The sequence below is a fragment of the Carassius carassius genome, chromosome 30, assembly GCF_963082965.1.
Source record: "Carassius carassius chromosome 30, fCarCar2.1, whole genome shotgun sequence".
In the NCBI taxonomy this organism is placed as follows: Eukaryota; Metazoa; Chordata; class Actinopteri; order Cypriniformes; family Cyprinidae; genus Carassius; species Carassius carassius.
Genome location: NC_081784.1, coordinates 8,644,508 through 8,663,910, shown reverse-complemented (window position 1 = coordinate 8,663,910; position 19,403 = coordinate 8,644,508). Strand labels below are relative to the sequence as shown.

The 19,403-nt window shown below is 35.1% G+C and overlaps 1 protein-coding gene across 3 annotated transcripts in view; it reads right to left on the bottom strand.

The window, feature by feature from the left end:
• Positions 1-387, bottom strand: part of LOC132110548 (serine palmitoyltransferase 3-like) — a 28,250-nt gene extending 27,863 nt beyond the window's left edge. For 2 of the 3 annotated variants that reach the window (XR_009424659.1, XM_059517252.1), the window contains exon 1: positions 36-386. Coding sequence is in view for 2 of the 3 variants with exons in the window: in XM_059517252.1 (XP_059373235.1) it covers positions 36-146 (111 nt within the window). In the remaining variant the exon portion in view is untranslated. Of the gene's footprint in view, positions 1-35 lie in introns of all 3 variants that reach the window. The other variant, XM_059517254.1, reaches the window with a different exon arrangement.
• Positions 388-19,403: the final 19,016 nt, after the last annotated feature.

The window sequence follows — 19,403 nt, the reverse complement described above, 5'->3', positions numbered from 1 at the left end:
GACTCACTGAGCAGAAGTAAGGGGCTTGGACTTACCTTTCCAGTAACGTGGAATCCATTTTTCAAACTGTTGCTTCCTTGTTGTTTCTGGTCGGAATGAGCCTTCAGGGTTCCGTTGCGTAAATGATGTTCATCTGCTCGTATCATGTTTGCAAAGCGTCTGGACTGAGGAATGAATTATTTAACTTCTCTTCTCTATCCCTCTGTTTAGAGAAGTGTGAGTGTCCGTTGAAGTGTACTTCCCTGATATGAGTTCACCATCCCACTTCATGCTCAACTGACTTTGATTTGAGTACACACAACTTTGGACCAGGAAGTATTCACGGACATCAGAGGAACGACGCGACGCGACTGGGCGCTGCCTTTGACAGTTTCGTTCGTGACAATGGAGGAGTTCTAGGCGCAGTGAAAACATGGTGTTAGTTTCAAACTTGGAGACTGTCGTTCTGAATCTGCGTCGGAATGTGCTTTTCAATAAATTAAAAACTAAACTAAAAGTAAAACTAGTGCAGCCACTAAAACCGAGTTTTCAGTGGTAAAATATAAACTGCAGAAAAATGCATGTGGTGCAATATGTCAATGTTACAGCCTATTATAAAACAGAATGAAAACAAAATACTTTACTTTGTTTATTTATTTTGCATTAACCAAAACTTGTCTGTCTGTCAGGATACTGGATCATTGAGGCCCCTCAGAAAGACAAACGTAAATGTTATTTTAGTTTTGTTATTTTCATATAATATTTATTTTATTTACAGTGTTATTTTTTCAGTATTATTAAATAACACTGGTGCATCTTATAAAAATGACCCATGTGTTTATAAATAATAATACCTGTATTACAGTATCTGAACAAAACTTGGTTTCTGTTTTTATTTTTAAGTTTTAGTAGTTTGCCAAGTTTAGTAATTTTGTAATTTAGTAATTTTTATATATATATATAAGGGGTGTAACAGTACGCAAAAATCACGGTTCGGTACTTACCTCGGTTTTAATGTCACGGTTCGGTTCATTTTCGGTACAGTAAGGGAAAGAAATGCAAACATTAAACTGCAGGTTGTTTATTACTATACACTTAAAAAAAATACTTTTTAATAAAATATATATAAAATAAAAATAGAATAAGAAATAAAATACTGCTGCAAAGTTCTCCACTAAATAAAATACTCTCAGTCTCAAACCAATATCATATAATAAAATATAATGAAAAATATAAATAAATAACTATGATTACAGTGCAGCATTACCAATCCCAGCTTGTAGGCATGCTTCACCAGAATCATGCCTGACACGGCGCTGGCACGCTGCAGCTACTGTAGGTGACATAGAGGGAGACCGCCGACAGACCAGGCTCTTTCTTGTCTTCATGACAACAATATCTATACTTCATGTTGAGCATAAAGCCTACTGATAAAGGACACCATCAACAGTATTGACGGCAAAATAGACTATGTTTGACAGGTGCAATATTTGAAAATCGATAATTATTAATTTATTTTTTAAATTACATCAGAATTTATGTCAACCTATAGGCTTTCAAACATCAAAGTGTCATGAATTAATATGTATTTGTGTACAAAATGATTTATACATATTTTCCTATTCTATTTTGCCTGGAAACACTTCCAACACGCTTGCTTGTCGCGTGAAAAATAGGCGTCGGTTCTATTTCTAGCATGCACGCGTTTTCCGCGCGGCTCGAGCCGCGCCTGAGATGCGCGTCTAATAATGCAGGCAGTCTGCAAGCTCTAACCTGTCAACATGGGAGCCGAATTAAAAACGGACATGCCACGCAGCTGAGACGCTTGCGCCATGCATCCAGTGTGTCGCCGGCCTTAGAATCAGCTGCAGGGCGGGATTTGCGCTGAACGCGAAGACTTCCGCCACTTAATATGTTCGTTTGGAAACACGAAAATGTACTTATGTTGCGAGCACAAAATATTGCATTCAGTCATTCGGTACACACGTGCACCGTACCGAAAGCCCTGTACCGAAACGGTCCGAATACGAATACATGTACCGTTACACCCCTAATATATATTTGTTGCTGTAATTTAAATTGATTTCAGTTTTAGTTTAGTAATTCTACTTAAACTTATATTCAGTTAGACTCCAAGGCAACATTTCTTATTTTATGTTAATTTAATTGATGTTAAGTTAATTTAGTAACAGCACTGAGGAGCTTTGCCTCTTTCTCTCTCTCTCTCTCTCTCTATTTTATTTTTTCCTCAATAAGATATATTAAATTTGTGAAAGGATTTATGTATTTCACAAGTACTTTTGTGTTCCATAACAGTTTGATTCTCACATTGCAATTCATGATTTATAACAAAAGCTACACAAAAACGCTTTTCTTCTTGGTATCCAAGATAAGCTATCTGTGAATCTTTTTGCAGCGTTTTGCTTATACCACTCCAACTGCAATCAGCTGAATGTGTGTGTGTGTTTTTTTTTTTGGTTTAGATTTTTTGCCACAGAACAAGAAGTCATTGTGATTACACAAATAAAAAAAAAAAGTCTGAATCCGGACTTTTACTTCTCTGTCCTATTCAATGGGCGTGTGCTCTTGGATGGTCGAGAGAGAGAGAGAGAGAGAGAGAGAGAGAGAGAGTCAGCTTGTTCTGAGATTTACTAACCTGACTAACTCTACTAACACTATCCAGTTTCAAACCAGCACTGCTTCTCACCCGAACATCAAAATAAATCAAATTATCAAACAATCTAAAAATATATATCTAGAACAATAGGATCAAGAAACTAAAACACAAAGTAAATTACAATTCTATCGAACTCTAAATTATCTCCTGAGTGTCAGAGACACAAAGCAGAGGCGGATCCTGACCAAGTACAGGCTCAGAGAGCACAGTCTAGCCATTGACATACACAAAAAGCTAGTTACCCAGAGAGCAAAGGGTGTATGCTCACTGTGAGACAGGAGAGATTGAGACAGAGATGCACTTCCTCCTTCACTGTCATAAATACATATCCATAACATGTGAAAGTGACATGACATACAGCCAAGTATGGTGACCCATACTCAGAATTCGTGCTCTGCATTTAACCCATCCAAAGTGCACACACACAGAGCAGTGAACACACACACACACAGCAGTGGACAGCCATTAATGCTGCAGCACCCAGGAAGCAGTTCAGGGTTCAGTGCCTTGCTCAAGGGCACCTCAGTCATGGTACTGCCAGCCCAAGAATCAAACCCACACCCCTAAGGTTAAGAGTCAAACTCTCTAACCGCTAGGCCACGACTTCCCCATTGAAGCGCTAAGAAACCTCTACTTCAATAAATTCACCAACTTAAGAACTTTACTGCCATTAGTGAAACAGAACAAATAAAATTAGGAGACAGACAGCTAAGGAGCCCCGCACATGGCATGCAGGGAAAAATAGTAGGCTAAATCATATGCACGATTTACTAATTCGTTCCCTCAACGTACTAAAACGTGCACACGATTACTATTTTGTTCACTCGATTTATAAATTGTGCACAATTTGCTAATTCATTCCCTTGATTTGCTAAATCGTGTGCACGATTTTATTTATTTTTTCTTGCATGTCATGTGCGGGGCTCCGTAGACAGCAGCACTTGCTGCGAGATACGTATTCGTACCATTATTCCTCTTATACTACGTTTACCACACATCAAGACATCGATCCGATGATATATTTAAAAGGATTTGTCCGGTTTTTGTAATTAAATCATTATTGTGAGTAGGATTATTTCTTCCGCATCTCAGCCAATGACTCTTTTGATAGTTCCAAAACGTCATTTTAAAGCTGGTAATAGAAGGATAGCATTCTAATGCAGTTATTAATGAAGTTATTAGAAAGAGAGCCAGGGAGAGAGAGAAAGAGAAAGAGAGCTTGTGTGAATTAGGCTACCTCTGTGCGTCTCTAAACAGTGTTGTTATTATCTCGCTATTGAGAAATGTCATGTGTAGCCTTTAAGTTGCTACACTATAAATGCTAACTGATAAAATCATCAGGGCAGCGCTGACAACACCTTTTTGTGCAAACTGCGTGACCGTTATTCCTTTTAACTATGCAAAGTGATATGGAACTGTAATGCGGTCAAGAGAGCTGCCTGGAACTACATTCGCTGTATATATATATATATATATATATATATATATATATATATATATATATATATATATATATATATATATATATATATATATATGTAGCCTATACTAAGCTTTGGCAATGTTGTATAATTTACAGTCATGCCAATAAAGCAATTTTGAATTGAATTGAATTGAACTGAGAGAGAGAGAGAGAGAGAGAGAGAGAGAGAGAGAGAGAGAGAGAGTTAAATTCTGGCATCACCTGAGTCAGTCTGACACTCAATCTATTCAATATAAAGCCCTCGTCGCTAATGAATCCCCAACAGTGTCTTATCTTCTAAATACACTCCTGCTTCAACTAATGAAAGAATCTTAAGCTGAGTCTGACTCCAACCCCAACATTCATAAAGACATTGACAAAAATCGGCCCTAAACAGAACCACCACATTAGCAAATTACTTATCAATCAAACAATTAAAAGAAAGACAAAACCTTTCAAAATTTCAACTCAGAGACCACGACTTAGAAGGAAGATATAAAAAATCCTACATACAGAGAGAACAGCGACTATGCAAACACTGTGACCTGAATCAAATAGAGGATGGGAAGCACTTTCCCCGAATACAACACTACAAGACAAGTATTCTTTCCACAACTTGAAGTATTGGATTGTTAATTTTTTTTTTCTTTTAGATGACTCAGTGAAACTCTGCTATGTACTTGGAGAGGATGAGATCGCAGTCAAACTAACTGCAAAATATGTACAGTATACACCATACGAAATGGTTAATTCGTTTGCTTTCTTTGACATTCTTCATTGTATATATTTGTAATTATTATTATTAATATTAGAAATACTGTCTGTTGTTGTTATGTTTATTTTATTGTATTTTTTTTATCTTATTTATGACTCTTTTTTTTTTTACTTTGAAGTTGTTATCATATTCTGTATTGTATACAACTAAAATGCTTTGGCAGTCCTGTAACAGAAATGTCATGCCAATAAAGCAACTTGAACTTGAACTTAAATGGAGTCATGTCCCAATCATGTCCCTACTATTTTCCGTCAAACACCCGATTCGAGAATGAATCACTCTTTTGAATCGGTTCTTTTTCACAATGTCTCTGAACTGTCTGAATCGGTAAGCGAGTTTTTATAAAAATCAATGCGTCAAATAAAAAAATCCTTATCGGACGAGACAAATAACCTTGTACAAACAATGGGAAACATTTCCCCTCACACTTTTTTAGCAATCAAGATGCTTGTTATTTCCTTTGGTTGTATAGCCTAATAGAATCAGAACTACCGATGCCCGATTCGAGAATGATTATTTTGCCTCAGTTGTTTGCAGTGTTTCTGTCCATTACAGTTAGCAAAACTGTCTAAATCGTTTCGAGATTTTCCCTGTGAGGATGAATTAGTTTGGATCAGCTAACTTTACATACTGTATCGTTTGGAGCAGTATCTCAATCGCTTACTGAATTGTTTGGAAAAACTGTTTTACGTAATGCTTTACTTGTCTAATGACTCTGTATTGCAGGTAACAATAATTTTCAGCTAGTATCAAAACTACATATGTAACTTTAATCATAACTTGTTTTTATATGTTTATGTATTATGTATGTTTTCATATGTAACCTTAACTTACGTAGGCTACATATGTAGCCTAATTATAATTGTAACATATGAAACATAATTATAATGGAATCAAAGTACCATGTTTTTTTGTTGTTGTTGGTTTTTTAAAGCACAAATTAGTTTTTTATGATTAGTGAGTGGAAAATAGTGCACAATCTAAAATATTTTTTTTAATTTTGTATATAATATATATAATATAAAATATTATATAGCATGCATTTTCACTTGACTGCTTCATCAGTTGATTACACCAAAGCTGGTTATGAGGTAACTGGAGTAAAACATGCTTTTCCAATGCTTCCACGCTGTCTGTGAAACGGATATGAGCGAAAAAAGAACTCTCCTTGACATTACATCAGTCAGTTAGCGTTAGCATTAGCATTAGCACTGCTCTCAGGGCAGGAGTACTCAATATTGATATTACTGTTATTATTATTGAACTGTGTGCTGCTTACAGGGCATGAGTATTCAATAATTAAATTTATTCTATTTTTAATTAACTGTGTGCTGCTCTCAGGGAATAAGTACTCCAAAATTCATATTGATGTTATTTTACTAAACTATGTGCTGCTCTCAGGTCAGAAGTACTCAATATTCATATTACTATTATTTTACTAAACTATGTGCTGCTCTCAGGGCAGGAGTACTCTATGTTCATATTACTGTTATTTTACTAAACTATGTGCCGCCCTCAGGGCAGAAGTACTCAATATTCATATTACTATTATTTTACTAAACTATGTGCTGCTCTCAGTGCAGATGTACTCAATATTCTTATTAATATTATTTTACTAAACTATGAGCTGCTCTCAGGGCAGGAGTACTCAATATTCATATTACTGTTATTTTTACTGTTCTATGAGCTGCTCTCAGGGCAGGAGTACTCAATATTCATATTACTATTATTTTAATAATCCATGCGCTGCTCTCAGGATAGGAGTACTCAATATTCACATTACTGCTATTTTACTAAACTATGTGCTGCTCTCAGGTCAGAAGTACTCAATATTCATATTACTATTATTTTACTAAACTATGAGCTGCTCTCAAGGCAGGAGTATTCAATATTCACATTACTGTTATTATTATTGTATTATGTGCTGCTCTCAGGGCAGGAGTACTCCATATTCATATTACTGTTATTTTAATAATCCATGCGCAGAGGTGGAAAGAGTACAAAAATATTCTACTCAAGTAAAAGTACCATTACATTAATGAAATTTTACTTAAGTACAAGTAAAAGTACCAGTCTAAAAAATCCACTCAAGTAAAAGTAAAAAGTAGCTCATTTAAAATTTACTCAGAGTAAAAATTACTTAGGGAGTCAAAAATGGGACAGGCCAAGGTTGTCAAACTCAGTTCCTGGAGGGCCACAGTCCTGCACAGTTTAGATTTAACCCTAATTAAACACACCTGATCCAGCTAATCTAATCATTTAGGTTTATTTGAAAACTACATGATATGTGTGCTGGAGCAGGGTTAGGGCTATGGCCCTCCAGGAACTGAGTTTGACACCCCTGGGATAGGTCTATTAATCTCAAACTAGTTGTTTTTAATTAAAGGAATCAGTTATTTAGAATAATAAAACATTTGGGCTGTTATCTGGCAAATCAGTATCAACAAACTCATCTTTTCAATACAGAGGAAATGCAAAAGCTTCATCGGACGTGGCATTTAGATGTATTACACTGTTTAGTGCAGGACAAGAATGCATTTAACCTGCAGTTACAAATGCATGAATAATGTTTTGATATGCCAGACATAAAATGTTGAATACTCATTTGAAATTATAAAAACTTAATTATAAAAAAAAAAAAAAATCAAAAGATACTTTAAATGTGAAATTAAAATGGCCAGTATGTGTCAGCAAGTCACTGTTAATAAGTGAGTCATTGCGATTGAACCAAATCATTTAAACAGTTGATTCATTCAGAAACGAAACACTGTCATGTTGCTCAGAGATGCAAAATTTTGCTTTGGTGGCTGTGTTTGGAATAAATTTTTGTTGTAGAAATAGAGCAAAAACAATGGCAATATGGTGTCTAAAACGCAAGTCTCTTAGTTTACTGTCCTGTTGTAAAAAAAAAAAAAAAAAAAATATATATATATATATATATATATATATATATATATATATATATATATATCAGTGGCGGCTGCTGGTCTTTCAAAGAGGGGAAGCTCATTTTCGGCCTACATTATAACCCTCTGATGGTCTTCATTTGTAGTGACACTCGGGGTCTTTTTGACCCCAGACAATAACATTTCATTTTGTAATAGTAAAATATTTAAATTTTTTACAAATATAATTTTACTCTGTTCATTTATGTTTTTACTAAACTTTGTACAGTTTTTGGAGGATTTAAATCTTTTACATTTCTATAAATAAATAAATATTTATTTAAATAGGCTTTTTTTTTTTTACAAAAAAAGAAAAAAGCATTTCAGGTAAAATTCACTTCATAAAAGACCCAGATTTCTAACTTTCATACATGGGGATACCATGGATAATTTTATAAGGTTTAATGTAAGATTTTTGCCCATTTTTGGGGAAATTCAGTTTAAAAATTGTAATAAATCACTTTAACCACTAGATGGCTATAGTGTGTGTGTGTGTGTGTGTGTGTGTGTGTGTGTGTGTGTGTGTGTGTGCGCGCACATTTTCAATCTGTCTTAGTTACCAATTTAATTTTGTGGTTCTGCATTTTACAAATATCAAGAAATATTGCCGCAGTTTGTCTTTCGAATACACTTGAGAAATCCGCGATCATGGGACTGAGCGTGAAACAGCTTCGCCTGTTTCAGACTTCTTATGGTGCAGACCGCTGTCCGTCAAAAGGAGATCGACAGATCCTCCAATCATCACGCGGAAGCCCAGTCTTCATTCACCTCCAGAGACGCTGAGCGTCCGTGGGCGGGACATAATCGCAGCATTTATCCAATGACCGTCTAGCTTCGGAGCACTGAAAAAAACTGTTCAAAGCAGCCCCATTGAAGTCAATGGACGCTCGGCTTCAACAGGGAAATGCACTGTGACGCTACGGGAATGTATGAGAAGAAAATCGAGTCAGCCGACATGTAGCTGATTAACACAATACATAATACACAATAGTACATATTTGACCGTTGGGTTTTTTTTACATTAGAGGGGAAGCTGAGCTTCCCTTGCAGTCTTAAAGAAATCCCCACTGATCTATATATATATATATATATATATATATATATATATGTGTGTGTGTGTGTGTGTGTGATTATGATTTTTAGAGGAAAAGACAGTATTCTTTGTGTGATTTTGATTCTAAATGATTTTGATTGATTTCATTCTAAATGCATTTCAACAGACTGAATCACACAGTGAAAGCACACTCTAAATGCGCGCGTACATCATTAAAACAACAATTATGATATTATCGCAGACAATATATATCGCACACTCCGCACCAGTCTTTTTGGCTAATTTGTGCAAAACCTCTTGCTAAAATGTCAAAGCATCATTTTAACCACCAATGCAATGACGCAATTATTTAGCTCACCTCTATATGCTTACGTGGGGTTGATGTCTTGTCGAGATTTTATAAACTGCTAGTTTGGTCTTCCTAGGCAAGCACAGCATACACAGCATAATAGAGCATACATATGGCCAGGGGTTCACTTCATTTCCTTGAGTTCAACTTCAGAATATGACGGGGTTTCGTTTTCAGCGGTGTCTGCACCACTAACGCCTGTTTTGTCCGTCTGCATCTTTCTTGTGATTTTAGCGCCAGTTCGCCATACCTTCCAGGGAGCGATTTTTTTTTTTTTACTCAGTAATTAATGTGTTTTAAAATGTAGCGAAGTACAATACTTCAAACAAAATATACTTAAGTAAAAGTAAAATTACAGATTAAAAAAAATACTTAAAAAAGTAGAAGTACACAAAAAAGCTACTCAATTACAGTAACGCGAGTAAATGTAATTCGTTACTTTCCACCTCTGTCCATGCGCTGCTCTCAGGGCAGAAGTACTCAATATTCATATTACTATTATTTTACTAAACTATGAGCTGCTCTCAGGGCAGGAGTATTCAATATTCACATTACTGTTATTATTATTGTATTGTTTGCTGCTCTCAGGGCAGGAGTACTGAATATTTATATTACTATTATTTTAATAATCTATGTGCTGCTCTGAGGGCAGGGGTGCTCAATATTCATATTACTTTTATTTTACTAAACTATGTGCTGCTTTCAGGACAGGAATACTCAATATTCATATTACTATTATTTTAATTATCTATGCACTGTTCTCAGGGCAGGAATACTCAATATTTATATTACTATTATTTTAATAATCTATGTGCTGCTCTCAGGGCAGGAGTACTCAATATTCATATTACTTTTATTTTACTAAACTATGTGCTGCTTTCAGGGCAGGAATACTCAATATTCATATTACTATTATTTTAATTATCTATGCACTGTTCTCAGGGCAGGATTACTCAATATTTATATTACTATTATTTTAATAATCTATGTGCTGCTCCCAGGGCAGAAGTACTCAATATTCATATTACTTTTATTTTACTAAACTATGTGCAGCTCTCAGGGCAGGAGTACTCAATATTCATATTACTGTTATTTTTAGTGTATTATATGCTGCTCTTAGGGCGGGATTGTTTAATATTCATATTACTATTATTTTACTAAACTATGTGCTGCTCTCAGGACCCATACATTTGTTTTTATTACAGCTGTGACTGTTTCATGTAGTTTTTACTTCTCTTTGCAGAATAACATTCTTGGAAAAGGCAGAAGCCATCAGTGGTCCCTTCTTGGGGAAAGGAAATTTCTGGACTTTCTTTGTAAGCTCCTCTAGTTTTATTTGAGAATCTTGCTGATATTTTTGCCCATATTATTGCTGATATAAGTGCCCATATTATTTTCCCCTCAAATAATATTTTTCATGAATTGCAATATAGCTGTTTGTAAATGTAAAAAGGTCTGCAAAGGTTTACAGATCAAATTGCACGACAAATAAAGTTTTGTCTCGTAAAAAAAAGAAAACTGATTCTGAACTACTGTGCTGAAATGAGTGTCATAAACTGCAATCTCACTTCATGTTACCAGTTACCTGTTAGGTTTGTTTGCATAATGCCAGCCTATGGACGTCATCGGCTGTCCTTCAAACGTCTACTACTTTAATCTGCCCTCAATCACTGTAGTTGTAGCTGAGGCCAAACAGAGTACAGTAGGCTGTAGAAAGGGCAGGGTTTAAGGATGTATTATGTGTCATTAAGAAATTGTCGATTTTGAGGGAGTTGAAATGTGATTTTTATGATTTTACTAGTAATTATGTTTGCTTACATTGCTAAATTTCAGATGCTGGGCAGTGAGCTGTTCATATATGTAATGTTCCTGGTTTGCAAGTTTGCTCCACAAAAGAAATTGGTCCAGGAAATATATCAAAATGAGGATGTTCATGATTCAATGTCCAAAACTAAAGACTTCAGGTAAAATAATGTTTTTGTCTTTATTTTTATATTTTTACTTATTTTTTCATGATCATCAGATTTAATTGAAACCAGACTCTTTATGCATTTCAAATGCAGGAAGACATTACAAACACTTCTGGAGACTTTGAGAAACTGGCTTTGAGAAGATATCTTGCAATATCTTGCACTCAAAAGCATCAGATGCCACTTCAGTGTTAGCTCCTTTGATTTGTCCTGTTTCTGCCAGCTCCTCCAGGTAACTGGAAAACAAAATAAAAGATCATTCAATAATGCAGAAATTGTCTATTGATTTATAAATGTAATGATTAAAAAAAACTGATTACTTTTAAAAATATGAATATCACATACTCATAGTTCAGTAAAAATAACAGTGATATGAATATTGAGTACTTCTACCCCAGAGCAGCTTATAATACACTAAAAATAACAGTAGTATGAATATAAATAATGAGTACTCCTACGCTGAGAGCAGCTCATAGAACAGTAAAAATAACTTTAAAATGAATATTGCGTACTCCTGCCCTGAGATTAGTAAAAAAATAACTGTAATATGAATAATGAGTACTCCTACCCTGAGAGCAGCACGTTACACTAAACATAACAGTAATATGAATATTGAGTACTTGTGCCCTGAGAGCAGCACATATTTTAGTAAAATAATAGTAATATGAATATTGAGTACTTCTGCCATGAGAGCAGCGCATAGATTAGTAAAATAACAGTAATATGAATATTGAGTACTTGTGCCCTGAGAGCAGCACATATTTTAATAAAATAATAGTAATATGAATATTGAGTACTTGTGCCCTGAGAGCAGCACACATTTTAGTAAAATAATAGTAATATGAATATTGAGTACTTCTGCTCTGAGAGCAGCGCATAGATTAGTAAAATGACAGTAATATGAATATGGAGTACTTCTGCCCTGAGAGCAGCACATAATACACTAAAAATAACAGTAATATGAATATTGATTACTCGTGCCCTGAGAGCAGCACATAGTTTAGTAAAATAATAGTAATATGAATATTGAGTACTTCTGCCCTGAGAGCAGCACATAATACACTAAAAATAACAGTTATATGAATATTGATTACTCCTGCCCTGAAAGCAGCACATACATAGTTTAGTAAAATAATAGTAATATGAATATTGAGTACTCCTGCCCTGAAAGCAGCACATAGTTTAGTAAAATAATAGTAATATGAATATCGAGTACTCCTGCCCTGAGAGCAGTGCTAATGCTAACGCTAACTGACTGATATAATTTCAAGGAGATATGAATGAGTCTTTTTCGCTCATTTTGGTTTCACAGACAGTGTGGAAGCATTGGAAAAGCATGTTTTACTCCAGTTACCTCATAACCAGCTTTGCTGCAATCAACTGATGAAGCAGTCAAGTGAAAATGCATGATTATTTGTTCTGTGTATATGTTTGTTCGCTAATTATCTTTTAAAATGTTAGAGATTTTCATTTTTATCATGAGAATACATGGTAAATTAACTTACCTTGCAATAAATGCCTCCCACGAAGCGTCAGTAACGTATCTGCCTGAAGTATTCCTTCCACATGTTCAAATTTCCTGACTCCGCCTCTGCTTCAAATTCATTGGTTGAATCTGTAAACCAATCACTTTCCTTTCTGCCCTCAGAACATGTTTGAGTAAGTAAAACTCTCATCTGCATGAAATCATGGAAATGAAAGTGTATTCTTTAATTAATAGGATTTGTAATACATATTATTTCAAGAGCTTCACTTAATTAGATAATGAAATTAACATTTATGATAGAAGAAATTGAATATGTGAATTAAAATGATTGGCATAATGTAATTTTGTTCATTATCATTATCAGTTCATTGTAGGAAGCACTTTGTCTGTGTCGTGTCTCTCTCTTGGTGTGTATGGGTGATATCCTTGCTACTCTGTTCTTGGGGGGGGGGGGGGGGGGGGGGCAGCCTTAATGCAATGCTATATTTGTGTTGACCCTCAGGGGAATCACATAATTTCTTCATCACCTGGGTCTGACCTGATTTTCTAGACTGCTTCCTCAAGGAGTGTGAGGGAAAAAATTAAATGGTACAGAAATGTAGATACATTCATGTAATAGTGCATTTAATTTTTCTATTTGCCCTGCAGAGAAAGAAAATGCTATAGAACTTTACTTTTACAAGTAATTTGGCTTATCCTGGGTCTCTTACAGTACATAGTATTTTTGAAAAGACTTGACATTTTTTTGTTTGTGTGTCTTGTCTGTGTCTGTGCTATCACAGATCACAGTAATGGAATTATTCACCCCAAAAATAAATTTTGCTGGAAATTTACTCACCCGCGGGCCATCCAAGATGTAGATGATTTAATTTCTTTATTGGAACAGATTTTTATACATTTAGTATTAGATCACATGCTTACCAATGGATTCTCGGCAATGAATGGGTTCTGTCAGAATGAAGTTCAGAGTTGATAAAAACATCACGATAACCTACATGACTCCAGTTGATCAATTAACGTCTTGTGAAGTGAAAATCTTTGTGTTTGTTAGAAACAATTTCATCATTAAGGTTAAAGCATTTAACCTTAAACCATTGCTTTTGGCAAAAAAGTCCACCCCTTTTGTCTTCTCATATCAAAATCCTCCAACAGATTTGTTTCAACTGTTTTTCACATGTAAACAATGCTTGATGTGTGCATATTTCTCTCCTGATTCTAAGAAGATTACTTTTTCACTGGAGAAAGCAATATTATGGATAGAGGACTTGTATTGTAGCCGGAAGAAGTTCTAAAAGTCTTGTGAATTTGTTTATTAAACATGCAGACATAAATAATATTACAAGATATCTACCATTAAATCTTGATTTCTTTCAAATACACTGTTTATCTATAAAAGAACATAGTGCTTGAATTTTTTTATTAAGGCGAGACACTGCAGGTGAATAGGGCAAAAAAAAATAACTAATAGTTATCACCTTACTTACCCAGTTGATTGATTACATTGATTATTGCAAACATTTTTTGTATTACAAGTTTTCAAAAATGTTATGTTTAAATGTGAAATATGTGCTAATTTGCATAAAAGTCTAGTACAAAAATCTGAACACTAGATGAAGTCAGTTTCAAATTTTTTGTTTTATTTTTTTGACATATTAGAGTCAAATGTTTTTACAGAGGGAATTCTGGTTATCTTGTTTTGTCACTCCATAATTCAGAAAATACTTTGAACAGCCAGAAAACAATATATTTTCACAATTTTGGGGGGAATAAAATGTTGTATATAATCAAGGAAAATATATATGAACAAATCCCTCTGTAAAAACCTTCAGAATATAGACAGGAATAAAAATGTCAAGTTTGGTGTGTGTAAGTGCTACTGAAGTGGAGATTTATGGCTCAGTGTTAAAGAAAAAAGTCATTTTGAGAAAACGGCCTTTAAAAATATGTATTGTAATTGAAATCTATTGACACAAACAGATAAAGTGCTATAAACGAAACACTTAACAGTGTCTTTTGGATGTTTTCCTTCCACTAGTTTGAAAAAGCACTTTATGAAAAACCAAAAAGCCCAAAATCTCAAAATTGACCAGTGCTTGAAAAAACAGTATTTTTGCCTGCAGTGTCTCACCTTAATTTGATTATGTGGATTTTCAGTCCCAGGCCTCGTTTGACTGAAACAAGCAACATTTGTGATGATTTTATTGGTGACTCCAGAAAAACAGGCCTTCACTGGATAATTAAAACACAGTGAAATTTAGGTTGCAAGTAAATAGGTGTATAGGGTGCCATCCCTGAGGTGTTGTGAAGTGTGCGGAGAGGTCATGACTGCTTATACAACCTTGAATTGGAAAGGTGAGCTCCAGGAGGTGGTGGCAGCCATGTAACATTCCTGCCACTGCCGGTGAAGGAGGGGCAGTAAAGAAAGCACCTTCTGTCTGTCAGATAGAGAAAAACAAATGGTAAGAGAAAAGAGCGGTGTTGTAAGCCAGTGGTGGGTCACGACTCAAATTGGGTCATAGGTCTGTTTTGATTGCAGGAACAAACCAATGGTGAATACAAATAATAACATTCAACTAATTAAATTGAGCAGTTACAATGGCAAATTAAATATACTTTATTAAACTTTAAATGGATACATTTTAAAAAGGAGGACAAAAAGTGGCTGATTGTTTGTATTTTGGCATAAATTCATCTGGTGCATATATATATTTATATATATATATATTTTTTTTTTTTTGTATTGCTCTTTTCCCATAGATATTATTTAGATTACTTTTGCTGTAATAGTATGTTCAGTTGCAGTGATAATGTAAAAGAATAAATATAATTTAATTAATATAATTGAACACTGTAATCTTTAACAAATATCTAAATATACATTTCTATACTATACATTGTTGTGAAGCCTAAATTCACTTATGAATTTATCAATGAATTTATTTCTAGAATTTTTTATAAACATTTGTTCTGACTACAAAATTGTACAGTTAATTATTAGCTGCTGAAAATGTGAAACTATCAAATTTAAGACCTCGTTTTTTTATGGTAATATTACATTACAAATTTTTGGTTTTAAGGACATTTTTGTATGATTTTGGTACAGTCACTTCTTGATGTTCACCATAAAATCTAGGTCTTGAAGCAAAACCAGTTAAGAACTGCTGTATGCGATGGTTCAAAGAAGGATCTCAAGTAGCACTGGAAGCTTGCTGTAGTCTTATGATTAGAGTAAGAGAAAGAAAGGTAGAGAAGGAAGAATTCTGAGATGCTGAGCAAAATATGATAGAAAATGTGGAACAAAGGAAATAACAGGAGTGGAAGTGAATAGGGGGATTATTGTCTCACAGCTCTTTGGTCAGAGGGTCAGAAAAGTCTCTTGGCCGTTGTTTCTTTCCCAGCAGCTCTAATTAAGATCTCCAAAATCATTTGACTCAATAAGGCGTTTATTATTTAGGAAAAAACTGCCTTGACTAATGAAAGTTTCAGGCAATATCCTGAGGCGCTTCCTTTCACAGTTTTTTCTCGCTGCCCCGTTTAGTTCTCTCTTTCTCATATCCTTTTGCTCTCTTGCTGTCAGTCAGACAGCATCTTCTCCGCCCCTTTGTTCCTTTCCATTGCTGTTTTATCTCCTCCGACCTGCTTCTGCAGCAAGTCCGTCTCAGTTTGACTAAACGGTGAGGAACGTCTGTGTTAAGGCAGCCATGCTTTTAATGCCTGTTTCTGTTACTGTATAGATAAAAAAGTTTGATGTTTTCAGTCTGTACCCCAGATTATGAAAGCAAGTGAAGCTATAAAAAATCAGAATGGCTATGATTTGCTTCTGTCTGTTTTCCCAATGTGATTTCATTATTATTTTTAGGGCATATAAAGAGTTTATGTCTAGAAGACATACATGTACTTGCTCTATTACTATCTTTTTACTATTACTATTACTATTACGTTTTTGTAGTGATACCAGTACAATATCTCACGGTTCTCAACCAATATATACAGTATACACAAACTTTACCAAAGCATACAAAAATGTGTTTGGATGCAAGAAGGACTTCATGTACCCTTTTTTATTTTTATTTTTGAGGGACACCATTTGCAGTCCTGTCTCACTTTGGTGAATTGGTCAAGCTAAGACATGAAGAAACGGAAAAACAGCCACTGCTTTCTATAAGTGTAAGATGGTGTAGACTAGTGAAACAATTTTTGTTTAGTGTGAACAGAGTTCAAATCTCGACATAAGGTAAAAAAAAAAAAAACTATATATGTGACCCTGGACCACAAAACCAGTCTTAAGTCTCTGGGGTTTCTTTTCAGCAATAGCCAAAAAAACATTGTATGGGTCAAAAAAAAAAAATTTTCTTTTATGCCAAAAATCATTAGGGAAATCAAGTAAAGATCATGTTACATGAAGATATTTTGTAAATTTCCTACTGTTAATATATCAAAACTTAATTTTTGATTAGTAATATGCATTGTTAAGAAGTTCATTTGGACTTTTTGCACCCTCACATTCCGGATTTTCAAATAGTTGTATCTCGGCCAAATATTGTCCGATCCCAATAAGCCATACATCAACAGAAAGCTTATTTATTTAGCATATATGGAAACTTCATTCTTTATCATGTCCAGGGGCCTATACCATGAAGCTAGATTAGCTGGCTAGCCAGGTAAGTTTCAGGTTAGTTTGCACCAATCCTGGGTTTCGTACCGCGTAAGTGGCTTGGCTTTTAGCAGCATTCATTGCCATAGTAACTTACACTCCATGGCTAACCTGTGCAGGTTATGTTGTGGGTTAGAGATCTCAAACTGAAGTTGGACCAATCAAATGTGAGAGAAGTGACACATGTCTGACACAAAGTCACTCTTCCAGTTTATCTTTCTCCAAATTAAAGGTCACTAATGCTAAAAATAAAATAAAAATTAGAAGAAGTCTGGCTTTAATGATAATTACGGAGTCATTTTATGATTTAATTATTGTGATTCATATTATTATAATTATTATTATTTATCTTTTACACACAAGCAATTTTAGTTTAACAGTTATTATAAATCGTTTATTTTAAATAAATATTAATGTATACAGATCATGTAATATAAATAAGCTGTAGTATCAAAAGATTGCGCTATTTAAAAAAAAAAATGTTCCTTACATGTTCCAGTCTCTATCACTATATATTTTCATATATAAACTAAGTTAACAAGTTTCACTTGTTACTGCACTGATAGAGCAAGATTATTTATTTTATTTGTCCTCCTTCACTTTTCATATGACTTTTAAATTTGTCATATTCTTCAATCTCTTAACCTTTAGCAAAACCTTTAACCTTTAGTTTTGAATCTCGCTGGGTCTCTCGCGAGAAGTAAATCAAACTTGCTTTGTGTTGCAAGGCTCATTATTGGCTGTTTGCCAGTGATGTCATACATTCATGTGCACGTGCTCCACAAACTCAGGATCAAAGCCTGAGTTGATAAAGAAAGTTGATGATCAGCATCATGGTACCAACAAAGCCAGATTGGAGAGGTTTGGTTTTGTCAACTCAAAACTAATCCTGTAACTCTGAATTTGTTCAGCTAATGTCATGGTACAGGCCCCAGATCTCTCCATAATTATTTGATTTTTTTTGGCCAGGTCACTCACATTCTCTCTAAATCCTTTTTTACTAAAAACAGAAACTATTAATTTGGACTGCCTGCCTGCTTTATGGGCTGTATCACACAACATCCTTGGGGTCTAGTGAGTGATTCTGAGCCCTGATGCCCCTTCCTTTAGTGCATCCGAGGCTGCAGACATCTATAAACTATTGGGATCGGAAGACCGCCTTTCTCCGGAACAACACTCTTGTGATGGTGCCTGCCATCAGGGTATTGATGCATGGACTCCAGGAAACTCACCTCAGTGTCTGGTTGTAATGTATTACTGTTGGCAGGCAGAGTGTACACACAGCTTTCAGGAGATAGATGGCTGTTTACAGAGGCCAGAATGGCTGTAGTCAGGATGGATCAGCGTTTCAGTCTGCCGAGAAGGTGTCTTAAAGAGAGATGGTATAATAGAATCAGAATTGTGATTATTAATGAGAATAAATTGAGAACTCGTTAATGGGGAAACAGAACCAACCAACAGAAATCAGATAATGTCTTCCCACACCTCATCTTTCTCATAAATCCCTTTGGAAGCAAAGATGTTTACTGAAAGGCAGGCCTCATTTGCTTATCTTGTCATTTATCGTTTCAACAAAGAGGTGTCAAAGAACATCACATCAACCTTTTCTAACAATTTCATCAGCAATAATAGCCTTCAGAAGTGTCTGGCTTTACCGTGGTGTAACCCTATTGCATAATATTAAATCAGAATGTACAACATAAGTGAGTGACGTGACATTCAGCCAAGTATACTCAGAATTCGTGCTCTGCATTTAACCCATCCAAAGTGCACACACACAGAGCAGTGAACACACACACACACGCGCGCGCACGCACATGCACACAGATCAATGGGCAGCCATTTATGCTGCGGCACCTGGGGAGTAGTTGGGGGTTCGATGCCTTGCTCAAGGGCACCTAAGTCATGGTATTGAAGGTGGAGCCCCCACCTACAATTCCTGCCGGCCCGAGACTCAAACTCACAACCTTTCGATTGTGAGTCCAACTCACTAACCATTAGGCCACAACTTCCCCCAGACATCAATATATCAGCGGCTCTGTTTCACCATCA